Source organism: Leopardus geoffroyi, chromosome E2 (genome assembly GCF_018350155.1).
Source record: "Leopardus geoffroyi isolate Oge1 chromosome E2, O.geoffroyi_Oge1_pat1.0, whole genome shotgun sequence".
In the NCBI taxonomy this organism is placed as follows: Eukaryota; Metazoa; Chordata; class Mammalia; order Carnivora; family Felidae; genus Leopardus; species Leopardus geoffroyi.
The window spans coordinates 48,508,744-48,530,749 of NC_059335.1; the positions used below are offsets into that span (position 1 = coordinate 48,508,744).

The 22,006-nt window shown below is 50.9% G+C and overlaps 1 protein-coding gene and 3 non-coding genes across 7 annotated transcripts in view; 2 read left to right on the plus strand and 2 right to left on the minus strand.

Annotated features, from left to right (window-relative positions):
* The window catches only part of VAC14 (VAC14 component of PIKFYVE complex), a 102,702-nt gene that overhangs the window by 7,055 nt on the left and 73,641 nt on the right, over nucleotides 1–22,006 (plus strand). For 2 of the 4 annotated variants that reach the window (XM_045443486.1, XM_045443488.1), the window contains exons 2-10: nucleotides 5,894–6,044; nucleotides 6,360–6,527; nucleotides 7,316–7,378; nucleotides 7,956–8,063; nucleotides 8,590–8,699; nucleotides 8,987–9,093; nucleotides 10,050–10,184; nucleotides 10,658–10,810; nucleotides 17,459–17,522. In XM_045443486.1, coding sequence (XP_045299442.1) covers nucleotides 5,894–6,044; nucleotides 6,360–6,527; nucleotides 7,316–7,378; nucleotides 7,956–8,063; nucleotides 8,590–8,699; nucleotides 8,987–9,093; nucleotides 10,050–10,184; nucleotides 10,658–10,810; nucleotides 17,459–17,522 — 1,059 coding nt within the window. Of the gene's footprint in view, nucleotides 1–5,893; nucleotides 6,045–6,359; nucleotides 6,528–7,315; nucleotides 7,379–7,955; nucleotides 8,064–8,589; nucleotides 8,700–8,986; nucleotides 9,094–10,049; nucleotides 10,185–10,651; nucleotides 10,811–17,458; nucleotides 17,523–22,006 lie in introns of all 4 variants that reach the window. The other 2 variants (XM_045443485.1, XM_045443487.1) reach the window with 1 other exon arrangement.
* Nucleotides 2,929–2,999, minus strand: TRNAG-GCC. Its single transcript has one exon. It is a non-coding gene; the product is annotated as a tRNA-Gly (tRNA).
* On the minus strand, nucleotides 3,602–3,672 carry TRNAG-GCC. Its single transcript has one exon. It is a non-coding gene; the product is annotated as a tRNA-Gly (tRNA).
* Nucleotides 11,830–11,900, plus strand: TRNAG-GCC. Its single transcript has one exon. It is a non-coding gene; the product is annotated as a tRNA-Gly (tRNA).

Sequence of the window (22,006 nt, forward strand, 5' to 3'; positions counted from 1 at the left end):
GTTGATCACCAGTCCCCTGAGGCCTGTGATTGTCCCTGTGCTGTGTCACAGATGCCAGGGGGTCCAGGGAGGGGTGTGGTTGTGCTGCTGAGATGGTTTCCCTTTTGCCTGATGGCAGTTCCCAACATGTCCTCCCCTGTCTGGGGCTCCTTCTCTCAAGGAGGGGGTAGTCAGCGCGGCACTTCGCGCTGTTGGGGACCGTGTCACAAGCTTGGAGTGGCCACCTTGGGTTTGTGCCTCTGGGGAAGGAGTGTTCGTGCCATCCAGCGACACCTCTGACCACGAGAATGGAGGCAGTAGCCTCTAGAGGACCCGTCATCAGCCTGGGTTTTTAACACTTTTTAGAGGGAACCAGACAGAAACAGACCCCTCTTCTCTGGCACATAGAACAGTAATTCCTGTGACCTTTACGTCAGTGAGGGTCCCAGAAATTTGTGATCTGAGAGTTTCTGGGGCAAATATTAACATCAAAAGTAGTGCAGCTTCAGATCCCGGCCTCTGGCTCGCAGCCTGTGGATGAAAGAGGAAACAATGTGGTCTTTTGAAGAGAGACTTGGCCTGAAATCAGGAGCGCCCACCCCTGGAGTTTAAACTCCACTTACTCTGCCTTCCTTTGTAAGTTGCGTTTTCTCTCCAAAGACCTGTGTGTGGTCGAGAGGCAAGTCCTGTTGACTGGGCTTGTTTTGGAGCACCTCGAGAGGGGTTAGGGCACCCCTCCACCCCTTGGCAGGTGGCCTTCAGAGCACACTGTGGCTTCTGCCCCTTTCCCCAGCCATAGCTCTGGCGACATGGTTGATTGGGTGCATTTCACAGTGTGCCTTTGGGGATCCCAGTAATGGTGCCCTTTGCTCCTCCTGACATGAATCCTAACACTCAGGGCTTAGGACCACCTAGATACGGTAGTGGTTGAGCCAGCAGGTTAGGTCTAGAATAGTAGGCTGCTTTGTGTTATGCATACAACAGCGTGGGGCTCCCTCCAGGTCTGCCCTGCAATCTGTGCTGGCTGGTTCCCCATATGCCGTGAGCAGAGTACTAGACTCTGTAAGGGCTAGCACGAGAGACCCAGAAGATCGTGCCCCCACTCTGTCCTTCCGGCCTTACCAGGGAGCTGTGGAGATAGAGATGTACACGAGGAGTCCGTGACATTGGCCAGTGTGTTGCTGGGAACAGAATGAGAGGGTCACTGAGTTAGTCCTTCAGTATTCAGTGGAGGAGTGATCACTTCCTGGGATGGTCAGGAAAAGCAGGGGGTTGGATTTGAGCCAGACTTTGAAGACCGGGTAGGATGTGAAACAGGAGCTGTCCTGGACAGGGAGGTACACGGGGGTGTCCAGGGAGGGATCGAGCAGGGCCCAGGTTTACAGTGTGAGCGTGGGTCTGGCTAGAGTGGACAGTTCTGCTGGGCAGCGGGCAGTAAGACTAGAGAGGCTAGCCTGGGCCTGTTGTGGTTGCCCTGAGTGCCAGGTAAGGAGGGCAGGGTTGATTGGTGAGACAGCTCTTCCTGCTGTGGCCCTACGGTTGACCCACAGGACCAGGCCCACCGCTCGCTAAGCTGATGGTATATTGGTGAGTGCATGTTCTCATGGCTTTCTCTCCAGGAGGATCCATTGTTGTCTTGTTTCCCTGGACATACCCCTAAGTCTGTGGGGTGCGGGGGCCTCAGGACTCAAACAGGCCATCATTTTTGCAGTGGCCTGGGACGTCCTATGTTGAGCCCTGGAAGGATTCAGGGTGGGGAGGCCTTCTAGCTGGTGTTGAGTAAATGAGAAAGGTGCTCCTGGAGCTGTGGAGTCGTGGGGGGGGAGTGCTAAATATGAATGTCCTGCTTGTGCATCTCCTGCCTTTGGGAGACCCTGGTGCTCATACGCCCTGACACCCCAACATTAAAGCCCCGTGCCTCACAGTCTCTTGCCAGTCTCTGTAAGCCTTCAGATTCTTCAGAACTCCCTAATGGCATTCAAACCCTTACCACCTGCCCATGCAGGTTACTCTCACCTGCGGCTCCTTACTGCCACCAGAATTAAATGCCAGTTACTTTGCCATGCACGTGACTGGGAGCAGCTTCTCTGGCCCTGTCACCCACCTCTCTTCTCCCTGTGTCCTTTGCTCTGCCAAACCAAACACCTCTCACCTTACTCTGAGCCAGTGTTCACGCTGTTCCCTCTGTGTGGGCTGCCTGGTCCTGGTCAGTTCCAGCAAGAATACCGCTCATCCTTCAGAGTCCCTCTCAAATGCTGCCCCTCGCGAAGCAATGCCTCATCCCTTCCCACCAGATGGCAGGCATGCTCACTCTTGCCTGCCCTCCTCGCCTCAAGAGCTTGTCACCAGATCATTTTGTCTCTGCTTTGCATGCAAGTCTTGTGTGCGGTCTCGTTTCCTCCCCAGCAGAGAGCCCCTCACGGCTGGGAACGGATACCCTATGCTGGCTGCAGAACAGGGAAGAATGTGCCCTTTCCAGGTGCTCAGGGACCTGTAGTGACCCTGGAACAAGCAGACAGGCGATGCCATGGTTCCAGGATCGCTGTGCTGCTGGCACAGCTGGATCTTCTGCAGGCGCCCTGCAGAAGTGTCAGGGATGTGCTTAGTCCCGCTCCATGTTCTGCTCTAACTTGTCCTGAGCAGAAACACAGCTTGGCTTCCTCAGGAGTGCTGTGGGCAGCCAGAGTCCCCAGGCAGGCTCTCTGGACAGGAGCACATGGCACAGCTGCTTCCAGTGGCTTTGGTGATCCCCACACCCTGGGCCCAAGAACAGGGAGAGACAGGTTCTGGATGTTTATGGAATTCAGGAAACTGAGTATTTTTTGCCAAAGATAGTTAAAACTCGTGCTAGAAACAAGTCATTCTCCGTTGTCAGACTGTACTTACATATTCTTTAGGCAGTGTGAAATCTCAAAGCCAATCTTCTAGGGTTAAAAGAATTTTACTGTTTGCATTGGCCGGGAATCGAACCCGGGCCTCCCGCGTGGCAGGCGAGAATTCTACCACTGAACCACCAATGCTCCAGCTGTGAGCAGCTGTGTGCGCACCTCCCTTTAACCCTCGTCCTGAGCCTCCTAGTAGATCTGCTGATTCACAGAATATAAGGCCAGGCTCTGATGCTGCCACATCAGCACAGCCTTAAGAACAGCATAGGCTCCAGAGCTGAAGGAAGGAGGTAGAGGGGTGTGTGCGTGGGTGGGGGATGGGGAGGGAAAGAGAGAGAAGTTGCTTTGCCTTCAGACCTCAGGACAGAAACTAGAGCTCGAGTCCCTCCTCAGTAGCAAAAAATACTTGGAGGCTTTGGGTGACTTTCTGCCCCTTGGATGTGTGGGTTTCCCCATTCCATGCTTACTGTGTGCTGAGCTGTTTTACAGTTCTCAGGTTTCACCCCAGCTTCCCGCTGGAGACTGGCCCAGTCCGAATCCCTCACTGGTGCAGGGTGTGAAGGCCTCGATCCCACAGCCAGCAGTGCCTCCCTGGAAAGTCCAGCTGCTCCCAGGGAGTGAGGTCAGATTCATAGCACCCTGAGCTGCTGCAGGTCAGCATGGTTGAGGAGACTGTCTTCTCCAGCAGGATCTCTGTGGGAGGGGAAGCCTGCCAGGAAAAGGCAAAAGAGCCGCCCTGCATTGGCCGGGAATCGAACCCGGGCCTCCCGCGTGGCAGGCGAGAATTCTACCACTGAACCACCAATGCTCCAGCTGTTCTCTAACAGCTCTGCAGGGCTTTTCTCAAGTGGCCGTGTCTGTGGATACTCTGAGCAGCACCTGCAGGTCACTGCGCCTCACCTGGCCGGTTTGTCCAGTTTGGGAAGCCAGACAGGCATACAGAGAACCATCCTTGCTGGGCCTTATTAGACTGCTTTGGGAGTGCGGGAGCCTACAGAGTTGGCATTGAAGTTAAACCTGGAGGCCCTGGGTGCATCCACAGCCCTCAGCCCCCTGGGGTGGGCTTGGTGGAATCTCACCCTGTAAAGATAGGGAGAGAGACACCTCACAAGGCCGTTGGTATACCAACTTCCCGAAATACCCGTCCCTGCTCCCACATCCACCAGCTTGAGAGCCAGGCCTGTTTAGTTCACCTCTGTGCACACAGCGCCTGGCACACAATAGGTGCCCCATGCGACTTGCTGTATTAAATTTTCGTCAAACTGTGTCAACCCCTCATCGAACAACCTTTTTGTAGGAGTGGTCTTTGCCTCATAGGGCCGCACGTTTATTTTTGAACGTCTCTAATTACTGGCAGGTTCCTGACACGGAGCTGGAGCCACCTAGACTAATTGATACCTTTTGGACTTGACTGTCCTTAGAAGTCTTCGAGCCAACTTGAGACCCCCATTTATGTGACAGGCAAGCAGTGTCCTGCCATGATGGACACAGAGCAATTAGTGAGTCCAGGCAACTGCTTCAAAAAGTCTATATTGTGTAGACCGTCAGTCCTTTGGCTGCTACACTGGTACTCCCTCATGCTTGGATGATGGGATGGTCTCTGTCCAACTCACAGCTTCTTAAGACATCCACTTCAAAAACCATGAGAAGCTTCTCTATTACCCATGCTGCAGGATCCATTCTCCCTAATCTGAGATGGCTGGAATGGCCATAGCCAGCCATCCTGGTAGATTCCCCCCTGCTGCTCTGTTCTCGGGGGCCCCAGATAAGCTTGCCTGGCTCCCCCTCCTCGCCTTGGCTCATTCACCTCCTCCTGCCCAGAACACTTCTGTCTCCCCTCTTCCTTCCTCCTTCAAGGTCTGGCTGCAATCCCACTTGTAGAAAGATATCCCTGACACCCAGGCCATAGCTCCATCAGTTATCTGGGGAGCTGGTTATCCATTCCCTGAGACTGGTCCCTCATGGAGGCCTCCCTCACACCTCCCTTCTCCCTCTTAGCCTCAGGCCCCAGTTGGAGACCTTGGACATAGACCTGCCCTTCTTGCCTCCCGTGTTACATGGGTTCCTAATGCTTTTCTGTCTGATATAGAACAACCCTTCCCTGCTCTTTCCATGCCTCACCCATGTCTCAGGCCCTCCTTCCTGACCCTGACAGCTATGATGTTCCATGGGGATTTCTTCCGTTTTCTGTCAAACCAGCCCCCACAGCCTAGCCTCTCCAGGCTGCCACCAGAGATACCTAATTAAAACATAGACATGAATGAATGAATGAATGAATGAGTGAGTAGGTAAATCATAGATCATCCCGTTGCCATGACTATCACCTTGATGGTCGTTTTCCTTCCACAAACCAAACTCTTCCTCCTCCTTTAAATACATTGTGTCTTTTCAGAGCTCTCTGCCTCTGGCCAGTCTCTTCCCTGGGCCTAAGATGCCTTGCCCTTTACCTGGAAAGTGCCTGTGGGTGTTTTTAACATCTGACCCAAATGGCACCTCGTATTCAGCCCATGGCATTTTTCTGGCTTCTGTGGTATCATTGACACCACGTTGTTACAATTACTTGTTTGCGTATGGATCTTGCCCATTGCTCTTGGACCTGATTCAGCGCTATCCTTGGAGATGACACAGACACAGAGAACCTGTTGGGTGCAGAAATGAAGGGTTGAGCAAGTGTTGAATAGAGTTGGTTGACCAACTGACCGTGTTACAATTTTGGGTCCCCAACAAGACATTCCCTTTCATTCTCTCAGAGCTCCCAGATTCCCAGAAATGAGGTAGCTCCGCCATCCCTCATTCTGTTATACACAAAGGGAAACTGCGACCCAGAATAGGGAAACAATCGTGAGCCAGCCAGCGCCTTCTAGTCGGCGGAAGAGCTGAGGAGGGCCCACCCTGAGATGCGTGACTTCCAATTCCTCTTTCAGAACAGGCCATCTCATCTCCCTCCTGTATCCCCCCGGCCCCCGGAGCCAGCCACCAGGGAAGCCTGACTCCACTGCTTGTTCAACCCCTCTCTCCTGTCTCTCCAGGCTGGTCCGGGAGTTCGTGGCCCAGAACAACACCGTGCAAATCAAGCATGTGATCCAGACCCTGTCTCAGGAGTTTGCCCTGTCTCAGCACCCCCACAGTCGGAAAGGGGGCCTCATCGGACTGGCCGCCTGCTCTATTGCCCTGGGCAAGGTGGGCCTTTCTCCTGGGGGGACAGACATGGCAATGATGACCTTTGCTCTCTCATCCCTGAGACCCAGCAGGGTGTTGCAGACTTCTGCTTTAGTGCCATTCTCTCCACACCTAAGTCTAGCAAGGCTGGCTTTGCAGCCTTGCGCCCTTCTTCCATGGCATGGCTCCTAGTTTGGAGGCCAACTTGCCAAGTGTCTGTAAGGCCAGCCCTCACACAAAGGCCCAAGCCTCACAGGGGCACTGGGATGTCGACTGGGTGCTGGGGGCCCACATCCTGACCCATCTTGAGCTGTTTCTCCTCCTGCCCCATTGCAGGACTCGGGGTTGTACCTGAAGGAGCTGATTGAGCCGGTGCTGACCTGCTTCAATGACGCGGACAGCAGGCTGCGCTACTATGCGTGCGAAGCCCTGTACAACATTGTCAAGGTGGCCCGTGGTGCCGTGCTGCCCCACTTCAACGTGCTCTTCGATGGGCTCAGCAAGGTGAGCGCCCCCCACTCCAGCCAGGCTGAGCCCACCCCACCCGCTCACATGACCTTTGGGGCCTTGAGTGCTTGGGTCCCTTTCCCCAGATGCAGGCAGAGCAGGTAAACATGGGGCTGCCGGGGCGACTCATCCGTTGAGTTTAATAATAATTTAATGAGCTTGTGTTTATATTGGATTTTTTTCCATTTCTCTCTTAATTGATTTGTACTGCATTTTATCAGAGTGTCAGTCCACCATGGAGTAGAGGGAAGAAAACAGTTTGAAAAGCCCTCACCTCCCCTCTAGAAGGTGGAGATGGTGAATCCATAGTACAGACTGTATTTCCTCTACAAGGGGAGCACTGGCCTGTAAGCTGTAGAAAAAAACCCTACTTACAAAGGCAGTGGAGCCCCTCACACACCCTCCCGAGCACCTCGCTCAGCCTCACAGGGCTCTGCTGACCACCATAGTCACATCCAGGGTACCAGCCTCCAGGAGTGGAGAGAAGACCCAGCATTTGAAGATTGGAAACCCTCAAGAAAGGCCAGTGGGAACCAACCACCTGACCTGGTGGCAGCAGGTCTCAGAGGTCCCTGAACAGAACAGGAAGTCCACCGCATTTCGGTTCCTTAGCCAGGTTCCACTTTGCCTGTCGCTACATCCCCTACCTTTCTTCAGTTTTTTCTGTGGAAGGGGTGCCTGTTCAGTATTCGAAGCTGTGCCAGGGCCTTGGCCGTGGGTTTTTAGTGGGTTCCTTGTCTTATGTATTGACTCTGACCATCTCTCTTTTTCTTTCCCTCTCATAGTTGGCTGCAGACCCGGACCCCAATGTGAAAAGCGGATCTGAGCTCCTAGACCGCCTTTTAAAGGTAGTACTTGGTCCCCACTTTTAGTGTGGAATCTGTTTCATCCATCTGTCTGTACAGCTTATAAATTCTATCACTGGGGGTGCTCTTCCTGATTTTTTAAAAGTGTTTCATTTATGTACAGTCGAAGTGATTCTAGTGTACAGTTCTGTGACCAGCGTGCAGAGTTATGTCACCAGCACGATCAAGATACAGAAACATGCTGTCGCCCCAAACATCCCCCTGGTGCTAACCCCACCCAGGGCGGAGGAGGCTGCTCCTCACCTCCCATCCACCCCCCCGCCACCAATGACAGGGAGCTGCTTATGCTAAGCTCACCAGGGCATTTGATCCAGATCTAGGGTTTTGCCATAGGATTAGTCCTCTTGGCCTTGATTCCTGCCTTTACTCCAGCATTTTTGCTTGTCCTTTGGCCTGTGGGAGGGTGGATGCTCCAGGACTTCTCCTACCTGGCACAGGCCCTGCCCATTTTCCTCTGTGGCCACCTGACCCCCAGAGCCAGTCCTGGGCCAATAATTCAGTCAGGTCAGGTGGCCCTCGGCCTCTGGCTTTCCACAGCTCACGTGCCTCTGACCCACAGGATATTGTGACGGAGAGCAACAAGTTTGACCTGGTGGGCTTCATCCCTTTGTTGCGGGAGAGAATTTATTCCAACAACCAGTACGCCCGGCAGTTCATCATCTCCTGGGTAAGAGCCAGCCTCACGACTTTTTTCTAGCTATAATGAGCCTCTGATTTAGTAAAATCTGTCCCCTGGCACACCCTGGGCAGTTTGTGTGGCTGAGAGAAGCCTCATTATTATCCCTCTAATAGCCAGTGACATCAGGTAATCCAAAATACGTTTATTCAGCTCTTCCCCAAAGCCATGGGGGTCATGTTTGCCCCTGACAACGATATGGTTCTTTCTTTGTCCCAAGAGATACCCCCATTTCTTTTTGAAGCCAGTGGTGCTACTTCTAGTGGCCACACCTCTCCAAGCCTCCTCTGTCCTTTCCAGTATCTTCCCTTCTCCCTGTGGCATCAGGATCTCCTTGGAGTTAAATCCCCATCCTGCACGTTTAACCCACTCTCTGCTGTGGGGCACCTGGAGGGCCATGAAACGCTGTCTCAGTAGGGCCTCCTTCTCCCCGCCGTGTCCCAGAGCACTGGAGACAAGGAGATGAAGGTTCTCAGACTGGTGTAACTTTCCCTTCCGGTTTCTTCCCCTGGGTCAGATCCTGGTTCTGGAGTCCGTGCCAGACATTAACCTACTGGATTATTTGCCGGAGATCCTGGATGGACTCTTCCAGATCCTGGGCGACAATGGCAAAGAGATTCGGAAAATGTGAGTGGAGACGGGATGGGCTGCTGCCCCGTGCACACACGCACCTTACATCCAGCAGACAGGTAGCCGCAGGAGATCAAGTTCATTCTTTTCTTCCTAGTTCATGTGCTTCCTGCCTTGAGGAGCAGAGAGCTCATTAATCCCCATGCTCTGGAAAACAGCCATCCGGCAACTGTGAATGTAGTCCCCTTCTCGGTGGCCCACCCAGAGCAGAAGTGGGTGTGGGTAGAGGCACCTCCAGTCCTGGCTGGCGTATGCTATTTCCCTTCCCCTTCTCTCATTGGTAGGTGTGAAGTGGTCCTTGGAGAATTCTTGAAAGAAATTAAGAAGAATCCCTCCAGTGTTAAGTTTGCTGAGATGGCGAACATCCTGGTGATCCACTGCCAGACCACTGGTGAGTGTGAAGGCCCCATGGCCACTGCCATCTCCTCAGAGGCAGAAAGAGCCCTGGTGGGAGTATGAACTAGCACACCATTGGACCTGGGGCAATAGAGTGGTGGGTCCTTGTGAGAGAGAGATTCGGTTCCTCCATCAACATGGAGGCCCTTTTGCTTGGTCTGACCCTGGAATAAGGTCTGGAGACCCTCTTGCTGGGAAGCTTGACATTTCACTGTGAACTGAAAGGCTTTGAGGTTGGGACTGTGTATCCATGACCTTCTGCTGCATATCAGACCACTCCAAAGTGTGACCGCCTGACACAACAGCCGCTTATTATTGGTCAGGAGTCTGTAAGTCAGCTGGGTGGTTCTGTTCCCCTGGGCCAGGCTTGGCTGCCCTTGATTATGCACCTGCAGTCAGCTGAAGGGTCATCTGAGGCTGGATGGTCTGGGATGGCCTCACTCACACCTGGCAGTTGGCTGGCTGTCACCTGAGAAGCAGGGACAGTTGGTCCATGCGTCTCATCATCCGGCATGCTAGCCCAGATGCATTCATATGGCATCAGTAAGGTCCCGAGACACATTGTAGAGGGGAGCATGGCTTCTGGAGGCCTGGGCTTCCACCAGCCACGCCATCACTTCTGCCATCTTTTGGGGGCCACAGTAGCAAGGCCAGACCAGATTCAAGCAGTGAGGAAATGAACTCACCCCTTGATGAGAGGAGCTACCCAGCCCCTTTTCGGGTGCAGAGGGGTAGAGAACCATGGCTGCTCTTCTATGTACCACAAGATTGGCATTCCTTCCCGACCTGGTACCTGTGTGTTCCTTTGGAGGGGGAGAGAGTATCAGTGAGGCTAGAAGCCATGCAACCCCTGGCATCCCCTCCAGTCCCATCTTCCGGGCCTGGTCAGTGGGAGGGAGTGCTCTGGCCTCTCGTGCTGACCCTTCCGGAATCCCCCAATTCCTCTTCCAGATGACCTGATCCAGCTGACAGCCATGTGCTGGATGCGTGAGTTCATCCAGCTGGCTGGCCGGGTGATGCTGCCCTACTCTTCAGGGATCCTGACCGCCGTATTGCCCTGCCTGGCCTATGATGACCGCAAGAAAAGTATCCTTCACCCTGAAGAGAGGAAATGGGAGCAGCCCCTCAGGAGGCTGTCCAGTTGCAGGACCCTGGTGTGGGGGATGGAGGCTCCCTTAGGATCCCTCATGCCTCCAGATAGCCCCCGGCACCTGGAGAGCAAGCGGCAGAGCGGGACATGGACTCTGAGCGCTGGGGCAGCAGCAGGGACACAGGGCTGATACCGTTGTCCCCAAACCTCACCTGGTTACTTCCAGCTCTGAAGCAGCTCTCCCAGGTCCCATGGCTCCAAGGCCCTCCTACTGCCCTGTCTTGGGGTGTGGGGGTAATCCTGGTGGTAGGAAGTCTACCAGGATGTGTCATATGAGAAGACAGGAGCATTTCACAGGAACTCCGTTCAGACTGCCCAGTAGTCCCGCTCTGGAGAGGACTGATCCCAGTGACCTCAGGTTTAGGGAACACCCCCTGGATGGGGCCACTCCTTACATCAGTGGACTCAGGCATCAAGGAGGTGGCCAACGTGTGTAACCAAAGCCTGATGAAGCTGGTCACCCCTGAGGATGACGAGCCTGATGAGCCGAAGCCAGTGGTGCAGAGGCAGGCAGAGCCCAACCCCGAGGACTCGCTGGCAAAGCAGCAAGGGACAGCCAGTGGTGAGTAGGCCCTACCTCCGCCCCTCATGCCTCCCAGGCTTGGGGTCCTGCTTCAGCAGCCAGGGCTACTTTCCATATGTTACCTCATCTAACTCTGGTAACAACCCAGTGAGGTGGAAATTACTCTTCTCCCCATTCTACAGATGGGCACAGGGAAGACCAGTAACACGACCAGGGTCTGGCAGCTACTAGGTGGCAGAATTGGGATTTGAATCCTGGCTGTCTGCCTCCAAAACCCATACTCTTAACTCATACTGCCTCAAAGACCATTTCCTTTCAGAAATCTTTTTCTGGGTTTGGCTACAGGAAATAGGAAGGTTTGGAACATGGCAGAGGACAGACTGCAGGGCTCACGTGAATCTTGGCCGCAGACGCCCGGCCACCTGGAGGCCAGCTGCCTTCCCTGTGCCAGCCGTTCCCTGGGCAGGAGGCTACAAAAGCTGAGGGTGCAGTTTATTCAGTCCTTGGGGATTCTACTGCCGAAAGCAGTGTCTTTGGCAAATGAAACGGCTCTCTGCTGCCCTTTCACACTCTTTCAGCATTATTGTCTCATTTATAACATAAAGAAAAGCACTTTTATGTCAGGTAGAGTCTGGAGTTTAACTCTCTAAATGTTATCTAGAGCTCTGACTGTTTTTTTCTTTGGGAGGCCTCTCTCCTCACTGAGAGAGCACTGATCAGCTTCGGGATGACGTTCTCCTTTGCAGAGTCAGCCAGAGAGTAAATTGATGCGGAACCCACTCAAATTTTTAAGACTAACAGACTCATGTCTGGAACCTGAGTTCCAGGAGCCCAAAGAATTTCTGAAACGTTTCTCCTGTTGCCGTTCTCAGGCTTCTCTTGAACATGTGAGCAGTGTGTCAGGCACGTGAGCCCCACGGGTGTCCTGTCCTGGGTTTGGCTGGCAGAGCCAGCAGCGGTCCATGCTGCACCAGCTCGGGTATCAGGTTACAGCTGTGCGGTTGCTTCTGTGAGCCAGAGCAGCAAAACAGCTGGAGGCAGCACAGCCATCAAGTGGAGCATTGGTGGTTCAGTGGTAGAATTCTCGCCTGCCACGCGGGAGGCCCGGGTTCGATTCCCGGCCAATGCAGCAGCTGAAAACTTTTTGGCGGTTCCTTGAGAAAGAAAATTTGGGGGAATAAAGTTATGTGGGCCTCTCAAGGCAGGAGCTTTCTCACTAGGAGAAACTAGAAGAATCTCAGGGAAAGATCTGTTTTGTGAAACGCTATGTTTTCTGTATATGTATGGTATCATACAGTTTACGTAATTCCACAGCTTTTTTTGCTTGTGTGGTGGCTTCTTCTGGTTTTTGTTTTGTTTCATTTTGTTTTACTTGATGAGTTACAACAGGCAGAAGTTTCGAGTATTTTATACTGGCTTTAAAAGTTAGTGCCTCTTAATCCATTGAGTCAGAAAGTAGAATAATGGTTGCTGAACTGGAGGGGAAAGGGGAATTAGACGCCTGGTTTCTTTTCAGGGTAATGGAACTGTTGCAGAATTAAATAGTGGTGATGCTTTACATAACTTTGTGGATTTACAAAAGACGACCCGGTAGTATGGTTTAAAATGGTGAGCTTTATGTTAGGAAATTTTATGTTATATGCAGGATGTCTCAGTTTTTTAAATAAAGTTAGTACATCTTCCCTCAAAGTGGAACCCAGCAGCTCCTACCCCACCCTTTCTCCTTACATGGCAACAAGTCAGGGCCTCCGGGAAAGAAGCACTGTATTCTGCAGGTCATGACAGCTGCTAAGAACCTGCCAGCTGGAGCATCGGCAGCTCCACGGTAGAATCCTCGCCTGCCAGAGACCAGGGTGCCATGGCCAGCCAATGCAGTTTATTTTACTTAGGTAAAATAGGTAGTTTTTTCTAAGCAGTCTCAAAACAGCTCCCCACTTAGGAGACTCCATGCTAAACCAAGATACATTCAGGAAGCTTGGCTCTGGATTTTACTACCTCAGAAACAGCATTTCAGCAGATGCAGAGCTCAGTTTAGAGTAGTTCCTAGAGATGATCACAGCTCATTTAGAGGCTCCATACCCACTCCTTGCTCAGCTTGTAACTGCCACATCACCAAAGTGCCAGGAGAAGGTCGCGGCGAGCCAGGAGACAGTGATGATTAAGCTGGTCCAGTTGACAGGTTCATCTCAGCCTCTGCCGCTTTTTCCTATTACTATTTTCCTCCACTGTTCCAGCTCTGGTCGCCTGGCCAAAGGCGGGAACCTCCTCCCTGGTCTCCCTCTGTTGGAGGGCAAGACCCACGAGGAGGTTCATCAGCCGAGCCTTCTGTGTGTGAGCATACACGTGCGCGTCCCCCTCACCTCTGACTGCAGGACCCTCATTTGTGCCACACTGTTCCCAGCCCGTCTGCTTGCTTTGGCTCCCCTTTGGCCCTGCCACTTCAGGGGTCCGTGATGCGGCCTCCTTTCCCTGAGTTCCTGCAGTGTTTGACGTGTGCACCCTTTTCCTCTCTGTGATGTTGCCTGATTGTCCCAGGTGTCCTGGCCTAGACTCGGTCAGAACGGCCTGCTGGTGAGTCATGGCTCTGCTGACTTCATATCTGTTGCCCTTGGAGAAGCCACTTAGCCTTTTTAAGCCCCAAATTCCTTACTTGTTAAATAAGGCTAACAATAATAATACCAAACCTGTAGTGTGGTGGTGAGTTTTAAATGAGATTTTTGCTTATAAAGCTTTTAGAATATAGCAAAGGCCAGACACTCTCAGAAACAGGTGCTTTAGTGTCAAATTTTTAATGCATGTGTATAACATACCTATGTACTTAGCGAGGTTCTCTGGACAGGGCTTTTCCTCCCTTGTTCTTTGTTGTTGTTGTTTTTGTTTTTTTAATCATCAACATTTTCCAGATAGTAGTGTGCCCCTGGTGGGTCCTAAATGAGGGATCACAGAGGGTTAGGGGTAGAAGTTCTTGTACCAGGTGAGGGGCAGAATTATAAATAAGGTTTCTAGGAGAGGGCTTGCAACCACTGTTAGTAGATGTGTAATGGAATCCATCCACTTGCAAGGCTTTGATGGGACTGGATATAGCGGCAGCTTCTGTGGACCCTGCAGATGTAGGTAAATCATCTGCCTGCAAGGAGCCCAGGACAGACCCACCATTGAGTAATCATGTGGCCCTGCATGTGGTCACAGAGGACTGGGGGCTCCAAGCCAAGTCCATGGAGGTCATTTAAACGGGATCTTTTCCTTCTCCTTAGCTTCCACTCTGCCCCCACCTCACCCCACCCGTTTTTTTACTCTGATTATAAGGGAGGTTATTACTGTGATTTTTACTCTGATTATATTACTCTAGTTACACGCTCCCTGTAGAGATGAGAGGGGGGAAGAGGCATTCCTAGTGGGGGGAGAGTAAGCAGGTGGAATATATCGTCTGCTACATACCTTTGGTCAGAAGCCATGAACATTTGAGAGAATTTGTTCTCAAGGAACAAATAGAGATGTAGGTAAGGTTTTCCATTTAAACACCTAACAAATGTTAGCTCACGTATTGTCCTAACAAGGCTGTGAGGGGAGTACTGGTTACCCCATTATACAGTGAGGGACTGGAGGCAAAGTCGCGTAAGCTGCCCACAGTTGCACAGCTAGTAAGTAGGGGGGCCAGGGCTCAGATTTAGGCCCGAGGGCTCTGAGTCTTTGCTCCTAGTGCCGTTTACACCACAATTCTCTAAAGAGGGAACTAATACAAAAAGGGCAGCCACAGATGTACAGCTTGACTGGAAATGGGAGCATTGGAGAGTGAAACGATGTATCATTTTTACTCATCAAATTGGCAAAAATGTAAAAGATTACTAATATCCCTGTGTGAAGCTTGGGGAGATCGACTGCTTCTCTGTGCCTGAAGTGCATGTGTAGTGGTAGAACCTTACTAAAGAGCAGCTTATCAACGTGGATTAAAATATAGAATTCCTGACCCTTCCACCCAGCAGTACCCCTGACGTGGGATCCTAGAAAAATGCACTTGTGCAGGAAGAAGCGTGGGAGAGATGTAAGAGTGAAAGCTACGAAACAAAGGAAGTTAACTTGAACCCTGTTTCTGATATCGCATCATTTCATCTACAAATGTGCATGTTTCTAAAAGTCAAGAGGGAGGAGGCAGCCAGGGGCGTGGAGTCCTGGCTGCCGTTCCAGGCTGGCCCACCAGCCTTCCCCGTGTGTCCTCCTCCCCTTTGCCAAGATCTGTTCCATCAGGCCCAGCCTGCGCCTGGCCCCAATGAGCTGTGCCCTGTCCCACACAGAGCCTCTGGGACTAGAGGGGGCAGGCAGCAGCTCAGAGCCTTCCTGTTCAACGTGGAAATCAAGGCCCTCTTTACTTGGGGGTTGAGGGTGGTCCATAGTTCACAGGAATAACACTACACTAAGCTATAGTGTAAAGTAAAAAAAAAAAAAAAAAAAGCAAATTGCAGAAAACATACTGTGATTCCATTTATGTTACAAAACAAAAAGAAATACTGAGGAGGGCACCTGTTGGGATGAGCACTGGGTATTGTATGGAAACCAATTTGACAATAAATTTCATATTAAAAAACAAAACAAAAAGAAAGATAGGAATACTTGCCAGACCAGTGAAGTAGTTACCTACATATAGAGTGGAGTAAGATTAAAGGTTAGAAAGAGACGGGGGCATGTTCTGCTTTGTTTGAAATTTTTAGAATGAGAATATGTTTTACTTGTATAACTTACAAGAGGCCAAGGCTGGTACCATTTGATCAACAATATATAAATAATGATAGTTTTAATTGGTAATCCACAGAATAAAATATGGGCCCATAATGATATGGATGGATGGATGGATGGATGGATGGATGGATGGATGGGAAGGGACTGCATTTTCCTATAGAAGAATTCTGGTTAATGTAGAAAAAAAGAGGAAAACAGAAAATCGCCATTAGGCAAACTCCACAGTAATTATTATAGATCCATCAATGGATGCCAAAGTCAGTAGGGGAACATTTGAGGAAAAAACTAGGTGTTTGTCTAGTCTCAAGTATCTTCCCCAAGATATTTATTAATTACAAAAAGGAAAATAGTAACTTACTGTAAAGAAACCCAGCAGACACTACCACAGTCAGATGATAAGGTCAACATCATCAGTAACAAGACAGACAGACATCACATACCCCTGATATGATGCACTGAGAAAGTGCGTCACTTTGATGGTGGTCTTCCAAAAATGCGTAACCTCCGCCTAATCATGAGAAAATGCAAGACTAACCAAGGTGGCAACACATTCTGCAAAGTGACTGACCAGGGCTTCAGTGATAGCAAGTTCGTGGAAGATACGGAAAGACTGCGGAACCGTCACAGATTGGCAGGGACTAGGGAGACAGGACAACTAAATGCAACATATGGTCCCTGATTCTACCCTGGAACACAGGACGTAAGTGGAAACACCAGTGAAATTCACATTAGGTCTGTAGTTTTGTTAACAGTCTTATGTGAGTGTTCCTTTCCTGGTTTGATAATGCACGATGTTAGGTGCAGCTGGGTAAAGGGTAAACAGAATTCTGTGCTATTTTTACAACCTTTCAGAAAATTAAAATAATCTCAGAATAAATATTCTGTTCAACTTTCTGTCTTTATAGATCTACCTCTTTTGGACATTTCACAAATTGCAGGCTTTTATGACTAGCTTCTTTTTTTTTTTTTTTTTTTTAATTTTTTTTTTTCAACGTTTATTTATTTTTGGGACAGAGAGAGACAGAGCATGAACGGGGGAGGGGCAGAGAGAGAGGGAGACACAGAATCGGAAACAGGCTCCAGGCTCTGAGCCATCAGCCCAGAGCCTGACGCGGGGCTCGAACTCACAGACCGCGAGATTGTGACCTGGCTGAAGTCGGACGCTTAACCGACTGCGCCACCCAGGCGCCCCTGACTAGCTTCTTAACGGTGGCATGTTTCCAGTGTTCACCCATGTTTTAGCACATATCAGTACTTTATGCATCTTTGTTGCCGTATAATGGTCCACTGTATGGCTGTAACACACTTATCCATTCATCAGTTGATAGGCATTTGGATTGCTATGAACATGATGTACGGTTTTGGTGTGGACATGAGCGTCCGTTTCTCTGGGGTATATATCTAGGAGTGGGATTGCCGGGTCAGAGGGTAATAACTCTGTTGAGCCTTTAAGGAATTGCCAGGCTGTTTTCCAAAACACCTGCACCATTTTACATTCCCACCAGCAGGGTCCAAGGGTTTTCTCCACATGCTCACCACCACTCATTATCTGTATTTCAGCTGTCCTAGTGGGTGTGAACTGGTACCTTGTCGCAGTTTTGATTTACATTTCCCTGATGGCTAATGATGTTGACTATCCCAGGAGTCATTTTTAACATCCATTGCCTTCGGGCCAGCGGTCCCTTCTGAGATTTCCCAGATGTATTCAGGGCTGGTGCCCTTCTTCTTTTGAGATCACTGTGCCTAAACGCTTACAAGCACGGATGCTATCCCAGAAGCTTGGGGAGTGGGTGGCATTGGGTCCTTAGGGCTCCTGAGCTATAATCCTTTTCAAGAGCCAGAGTCAAGGTGTGGGGGACTAGAGAGTCTCTGTCCTTATATCAGGCATCTTATTCATTCGGAAGACTTCAGCGGTCCTCTGGCATGACACCTTGTTCCTCTCACTGTCCCCAGGAGGCCCTGATGGTTCTTGTGACTCCAGCTTCAGTAGCAGCATCAGCGTCTTCACACCAGCCAGGTAAGTGGTTTGTTCCAGCCAGAGGCGTTGTAGAAAGCAAGTGGCCTGGGTCTTTCCTGGGTGCAGCAAATTGCAGTAAAGACCAGAGGCAAACTCTCCTTAGGGGGCACAGTGGGTGCTTGATGAAGGGATCTGAAGAACACTGAGCAAACCCAAATCCCCCTAGTTCTGATGGACAGGTAGCCTTGTCCCCAAGGACAAAGATAAGAAGTTGTTGGAGGTCAGTAAACACAGGTTGTAAACGTAGAACCAGTGCATGGTAGCTACAGGGAGACACGCGCAGACAGCTTTGCCCAGAACCTTTTTGCCTGTCGGGATAACGTGGGGCTGACAAGACTGACAAGGAGAAGGCTGTTCCAGAGTCCAAGAGAGCATAGGCTATGGGCCGCAGGAGCCGTCCTCTCCCAGGCGCCGGGTCAGCTGTCATAGTGCAGCCTTCCACATGGGGGCAGAGCAGGCCAAGCAGCAAGATCATTGCTTGCAGTTCCCTACATACTGTATGCTGGGTGATGACATCCACTGGAGAGGGAATTATCACCGTTTTGTCCCTTTCCACCTCCCCTGGACTTGCCCCATGTCACTTTGTCTTTGGGTAGAATTAGCACCTGTGGGGCTGCAGTGGATGGCATTCTTCTATAAGGGGTTTCTTCCCTCTCATCCCGACACTGAACCTGGACCCTGGGGAAGGGGTCACTCATGATGAGAAAATATGCACTCAACCCCCAGGAGGCTCTCTTCTCCCTGGACCTTTAGAATCTTTCCTCCTTTTGTATCATTTTTTCACTTATTCTTATTTCTAAGACCCTGTGGGCATTTTCAAAGTATGTGAGTACTGATTATAAACATGGACTGCTCCTGGGGCCTCTTCTAATCATTTGAGCAAGGCGGTAAACATTCATTCATTCATTCATCCTGTTAGTTGTCACATACTCCAGAGTACCTGCCAGGCTTCAGCCCTACAGGTTCCAAGGTAAAGATGTGACCCCTGAGTGTGGTCCCCAAGCTTGAAGTTCTCTAGTGGGGAAACAGAAGCAGGGCATGATTTCTGTGACAGGGAACTCAGAGGGTGCTGGGGGCGTGCCATGGTGCCCGAGCTGAAGCTCACTGGAATAGTGGCTGACAAGGGTGGTCACTCACTGGGTGCTTCCTGGCCCGGGTGTGCCAAATACTTTGTGTCACGTCATTGGATCTTGCTGATGTTTCAATCCCATGGGGTCATTAGTAGTATTAATTCCTTTTAGGGCTGAGGAGGGACTGGAGACCTGGGGGCTGCTGTGTAGAGAAAGAATTAGGAGGGTCGGGCGAATGCAAACCACCTCGGGGGCCACAGCTTCTTTCCCGTGGGAGGAGACGGAGGCTCAGCCTCAAGAAGTGGCAGAACGTGGAGAAAGTTGAAGAGACTTTTTCTTATCTGTTTTGAAGGATGACTTGACCAGTTTTGCTGATGCGTGTGATGGAATGAGAGGAGAGACTGAGGGAAAGAATAACTTCTAGATTCGGGGCTTCAGCCAACTCAGGATATCCTGGTATTTCCCACGCTGGGGTGGAAGGAGGCACAGGTGTGTGAGTGGGCCAGTCATGGGCTGTGTGCCCCAGGGAGGTTAAGGAGGCAGCTTTGGATCCTGGATTCTGGAGCTGGGGGAGAGATCCGGAGGGAAGTGCTGGGAGATGTGTCCTCCAGAGGGACCAGCTCTTGTTCTGAAGGCTATGGGAGCCTGCCTGTAAGTGGCAGTGTCTGGTGCAGACCTGTGACTCGGAAGGCCCTCTGGCAGCTCCAGGGGGGATGAGTGAGGGAGGGGCAAAAGTGGCAGCAGAGAAGCCTGTTGCAGACTTGTCACCGTTGCTTAGGCCACAGGGTATTGTCCTGCTCCAGGGGAGTGGCAGTGGGAGGTGGAGAAAGGTCTAGGAGGAGGCAGAGGTCAGACATCACTGACTAACCATGGAGGGCGGGCATGACTCTCGTTGCCTCGCTTGGGAGGCAGGGGCGCCATTTGCTGGAGTGGCTCTAAAGGCTGAGGCTGGGAACTGCCTCATTGGAACCAGATTTTGTTTTAGACCTGTCATTCAGGAGCCCATGCCAGATCCTACCCTTTTAAAATTAAAAAACCAAGAGCAAATCATCTCGTGCTTTCTTTATCCCACAAATGGCTCTTTCCTCGTGGCAGCTACCAGTCTGAGTCAGTAGCTGTGCCAGAGAGGGGGGCGACCTTCAGAGTCATGAAACCTGAGCCAGGTGCCTAGGCCCTGGGCCCCCCACTCGTTGGAGATGGCAGCTGAAGACAGTAGGGTAGGGGCAGTCTTCCTCCAGTAGGTGCTGCCAGAGGGGCACTGAGCTCAGACAAGAAGGCAACTTCCAGGATCGCCAAGAAACAAAAACCCACCCTGTGACTGTCCAGACACACTGCCTGCCCTCATCTCTTATGAATCCTCTGTGTAATGGAGTCCGACCGCCCGGGCACACATCCTGACTCTGTGTCCCTGGGCAAGCAGCTTAACCGCTCCCTGCCTCGGTTTCCTCATCTTTAAACTGGGTGCGATGACAGTGCCTACCTCCTAGGGGTGTGGAGCTTGTATGAATTGAATATGTAAAGAGAACAGAATGGTGCCCAGCTCAGAGAAAGCCCTTTACGCATTTTAGCTACAGTTATTATTACAAGAACCTCATGATTATCCCCATTTTATGAATGAGGAAACAGGCCCAGAGAGGTGAACTTCTGGTCCACAGTCACTCAGCCAGGTTGGAATTAGTGGCCAGGTTGGAGTTCAGGCTAGGCCTGTCTGACTCCCAAGGCCACTGGTGTGGCCTTTATTGGTTGCACTGGGAGAGTCCCAGAAGCCCACCCGACAGGGGAGCCCCGGACAGGTTACTACGTGCACAGGCTTCCACTCCAATGCCTGGGGCCTTGCCAAGGACTGTGGTGTCATCATTGAGTTTCAGTATAGGTCACTGGCTACATAAAGGCAAACAGAAAGATCTGGAATTCCGTGCTTCCCAACTTCTAGCATCTAGAGATTGAAAAAAAGTTGTAAAGATACTTTATTAAGAAAATGTGGGGGCGCCTGGGTGGCGCAGTCGGTTAAGCGTCCGACTTCAGCCAGGTCACGATCTCGCGGTCTGTGAGTTCGAGCCCCGCGTCGGGCTCTGGGCTAATGGCTCAGAGTCTGGAGCCTGTTTCAGATTCTGTGTCTCCCTCTCTCTCTGCCCCTCCCCCGTTCATGCTCTGTCTCTCTCTGTCCCCAAAATAAATAAACATTGAAAAAAAAAAAAAATTAAAAAGAAAATGTGGAATTCAGAAACAATTTTTTTATTTACTTTCTTTCTAATTTGATTAGAGATGTAACATATGAGTACCATAAAAAGTTAGATATTACAGGGACGCCTAGGTGGCTCAGTCAGTTAAGCTTCCGATCTTGATTTCCACTCACAGGCTCAGGGTTCATGGGTTCGAGCCTTGTGTTGGGCTCTTTGCTGACAAAGTGAAGGCTGCTTGGTATTCTCTCTCTCCCTCTCTCTCTCCCTGCTCCCCCACCAAAATAAAAATAAACATTAAAAAAAAAAAAAAAAAAAACATTAGACATTACAGAAATGAAGTGTTGCCTCCCAGAGAGAACCCCTGGAATTAATCATTATTTATTGGTAGAATCAGAAGTATTGTTTAATAAATCGCTATTTTATTTATTTTTTGTTGTTAAATTTTTTTAATGTTTATTTTTGAGAGAGAGAGAGACAGAGCACAAGCAGGGGAGGGGCAGAGAGAGAGAGGGAGACACAGAATCTGAAGCAGGTTCCAGGCTATGAGCTGTTAACACAGATCCTGATGCGGGGCTCAAACCCACGAACCACAAGATCACTACCCAGGTCGAAGGTGGAGTCAACTGACTGAGCTCCCCAGGTGTCCCATTAAATCGCTATTTTTATAGCTACAGTAGTGCCATGCACTTGGAAAATGTCATACACATACGTGTAAGACATTAGTTATGAGATGCTTTATGAGAATGCTCAGTGGAAGTGGGGTTTTGCAGACACCTTGAAATAACTCAGAAGCCCCCAGGAGCGACTAGTCTAGACTTTTTGGACCCAATGCAGAAATGTATTTTAAACTGTGAGTGAGCTCCCATCTGCTCTCCGGGTAAGGTAACCCAGGGCAGAGGATACTCCATCTCGGACTCAGGAGCTGAGCACACCATGCAGCCTGCCCTCTCTAGGAAGGGCCTGGGTTCCCACAGACTTCTGGCTCCCCATGGAGCATGTGTGGAGCCCAGCACACAGCAGCCAGCCCTGCCCAGCGGAGCAGCTGAGAGCTGCCTCCTCCACAGCTAGTAGAATCTTTCCCAGGCACTAAGATCAGTCTCCCTGATGCCCTGGGTGCCCCTGCTTCCCATGAGCCTCACCTCCAGCCAGCCAAGGGAAGTGAGACCCAGGGGGAGTGTCTCCGGCTAAGGGAATAAGTTTTCAACTGATGGCCGCATGGCCTTGGACAGGT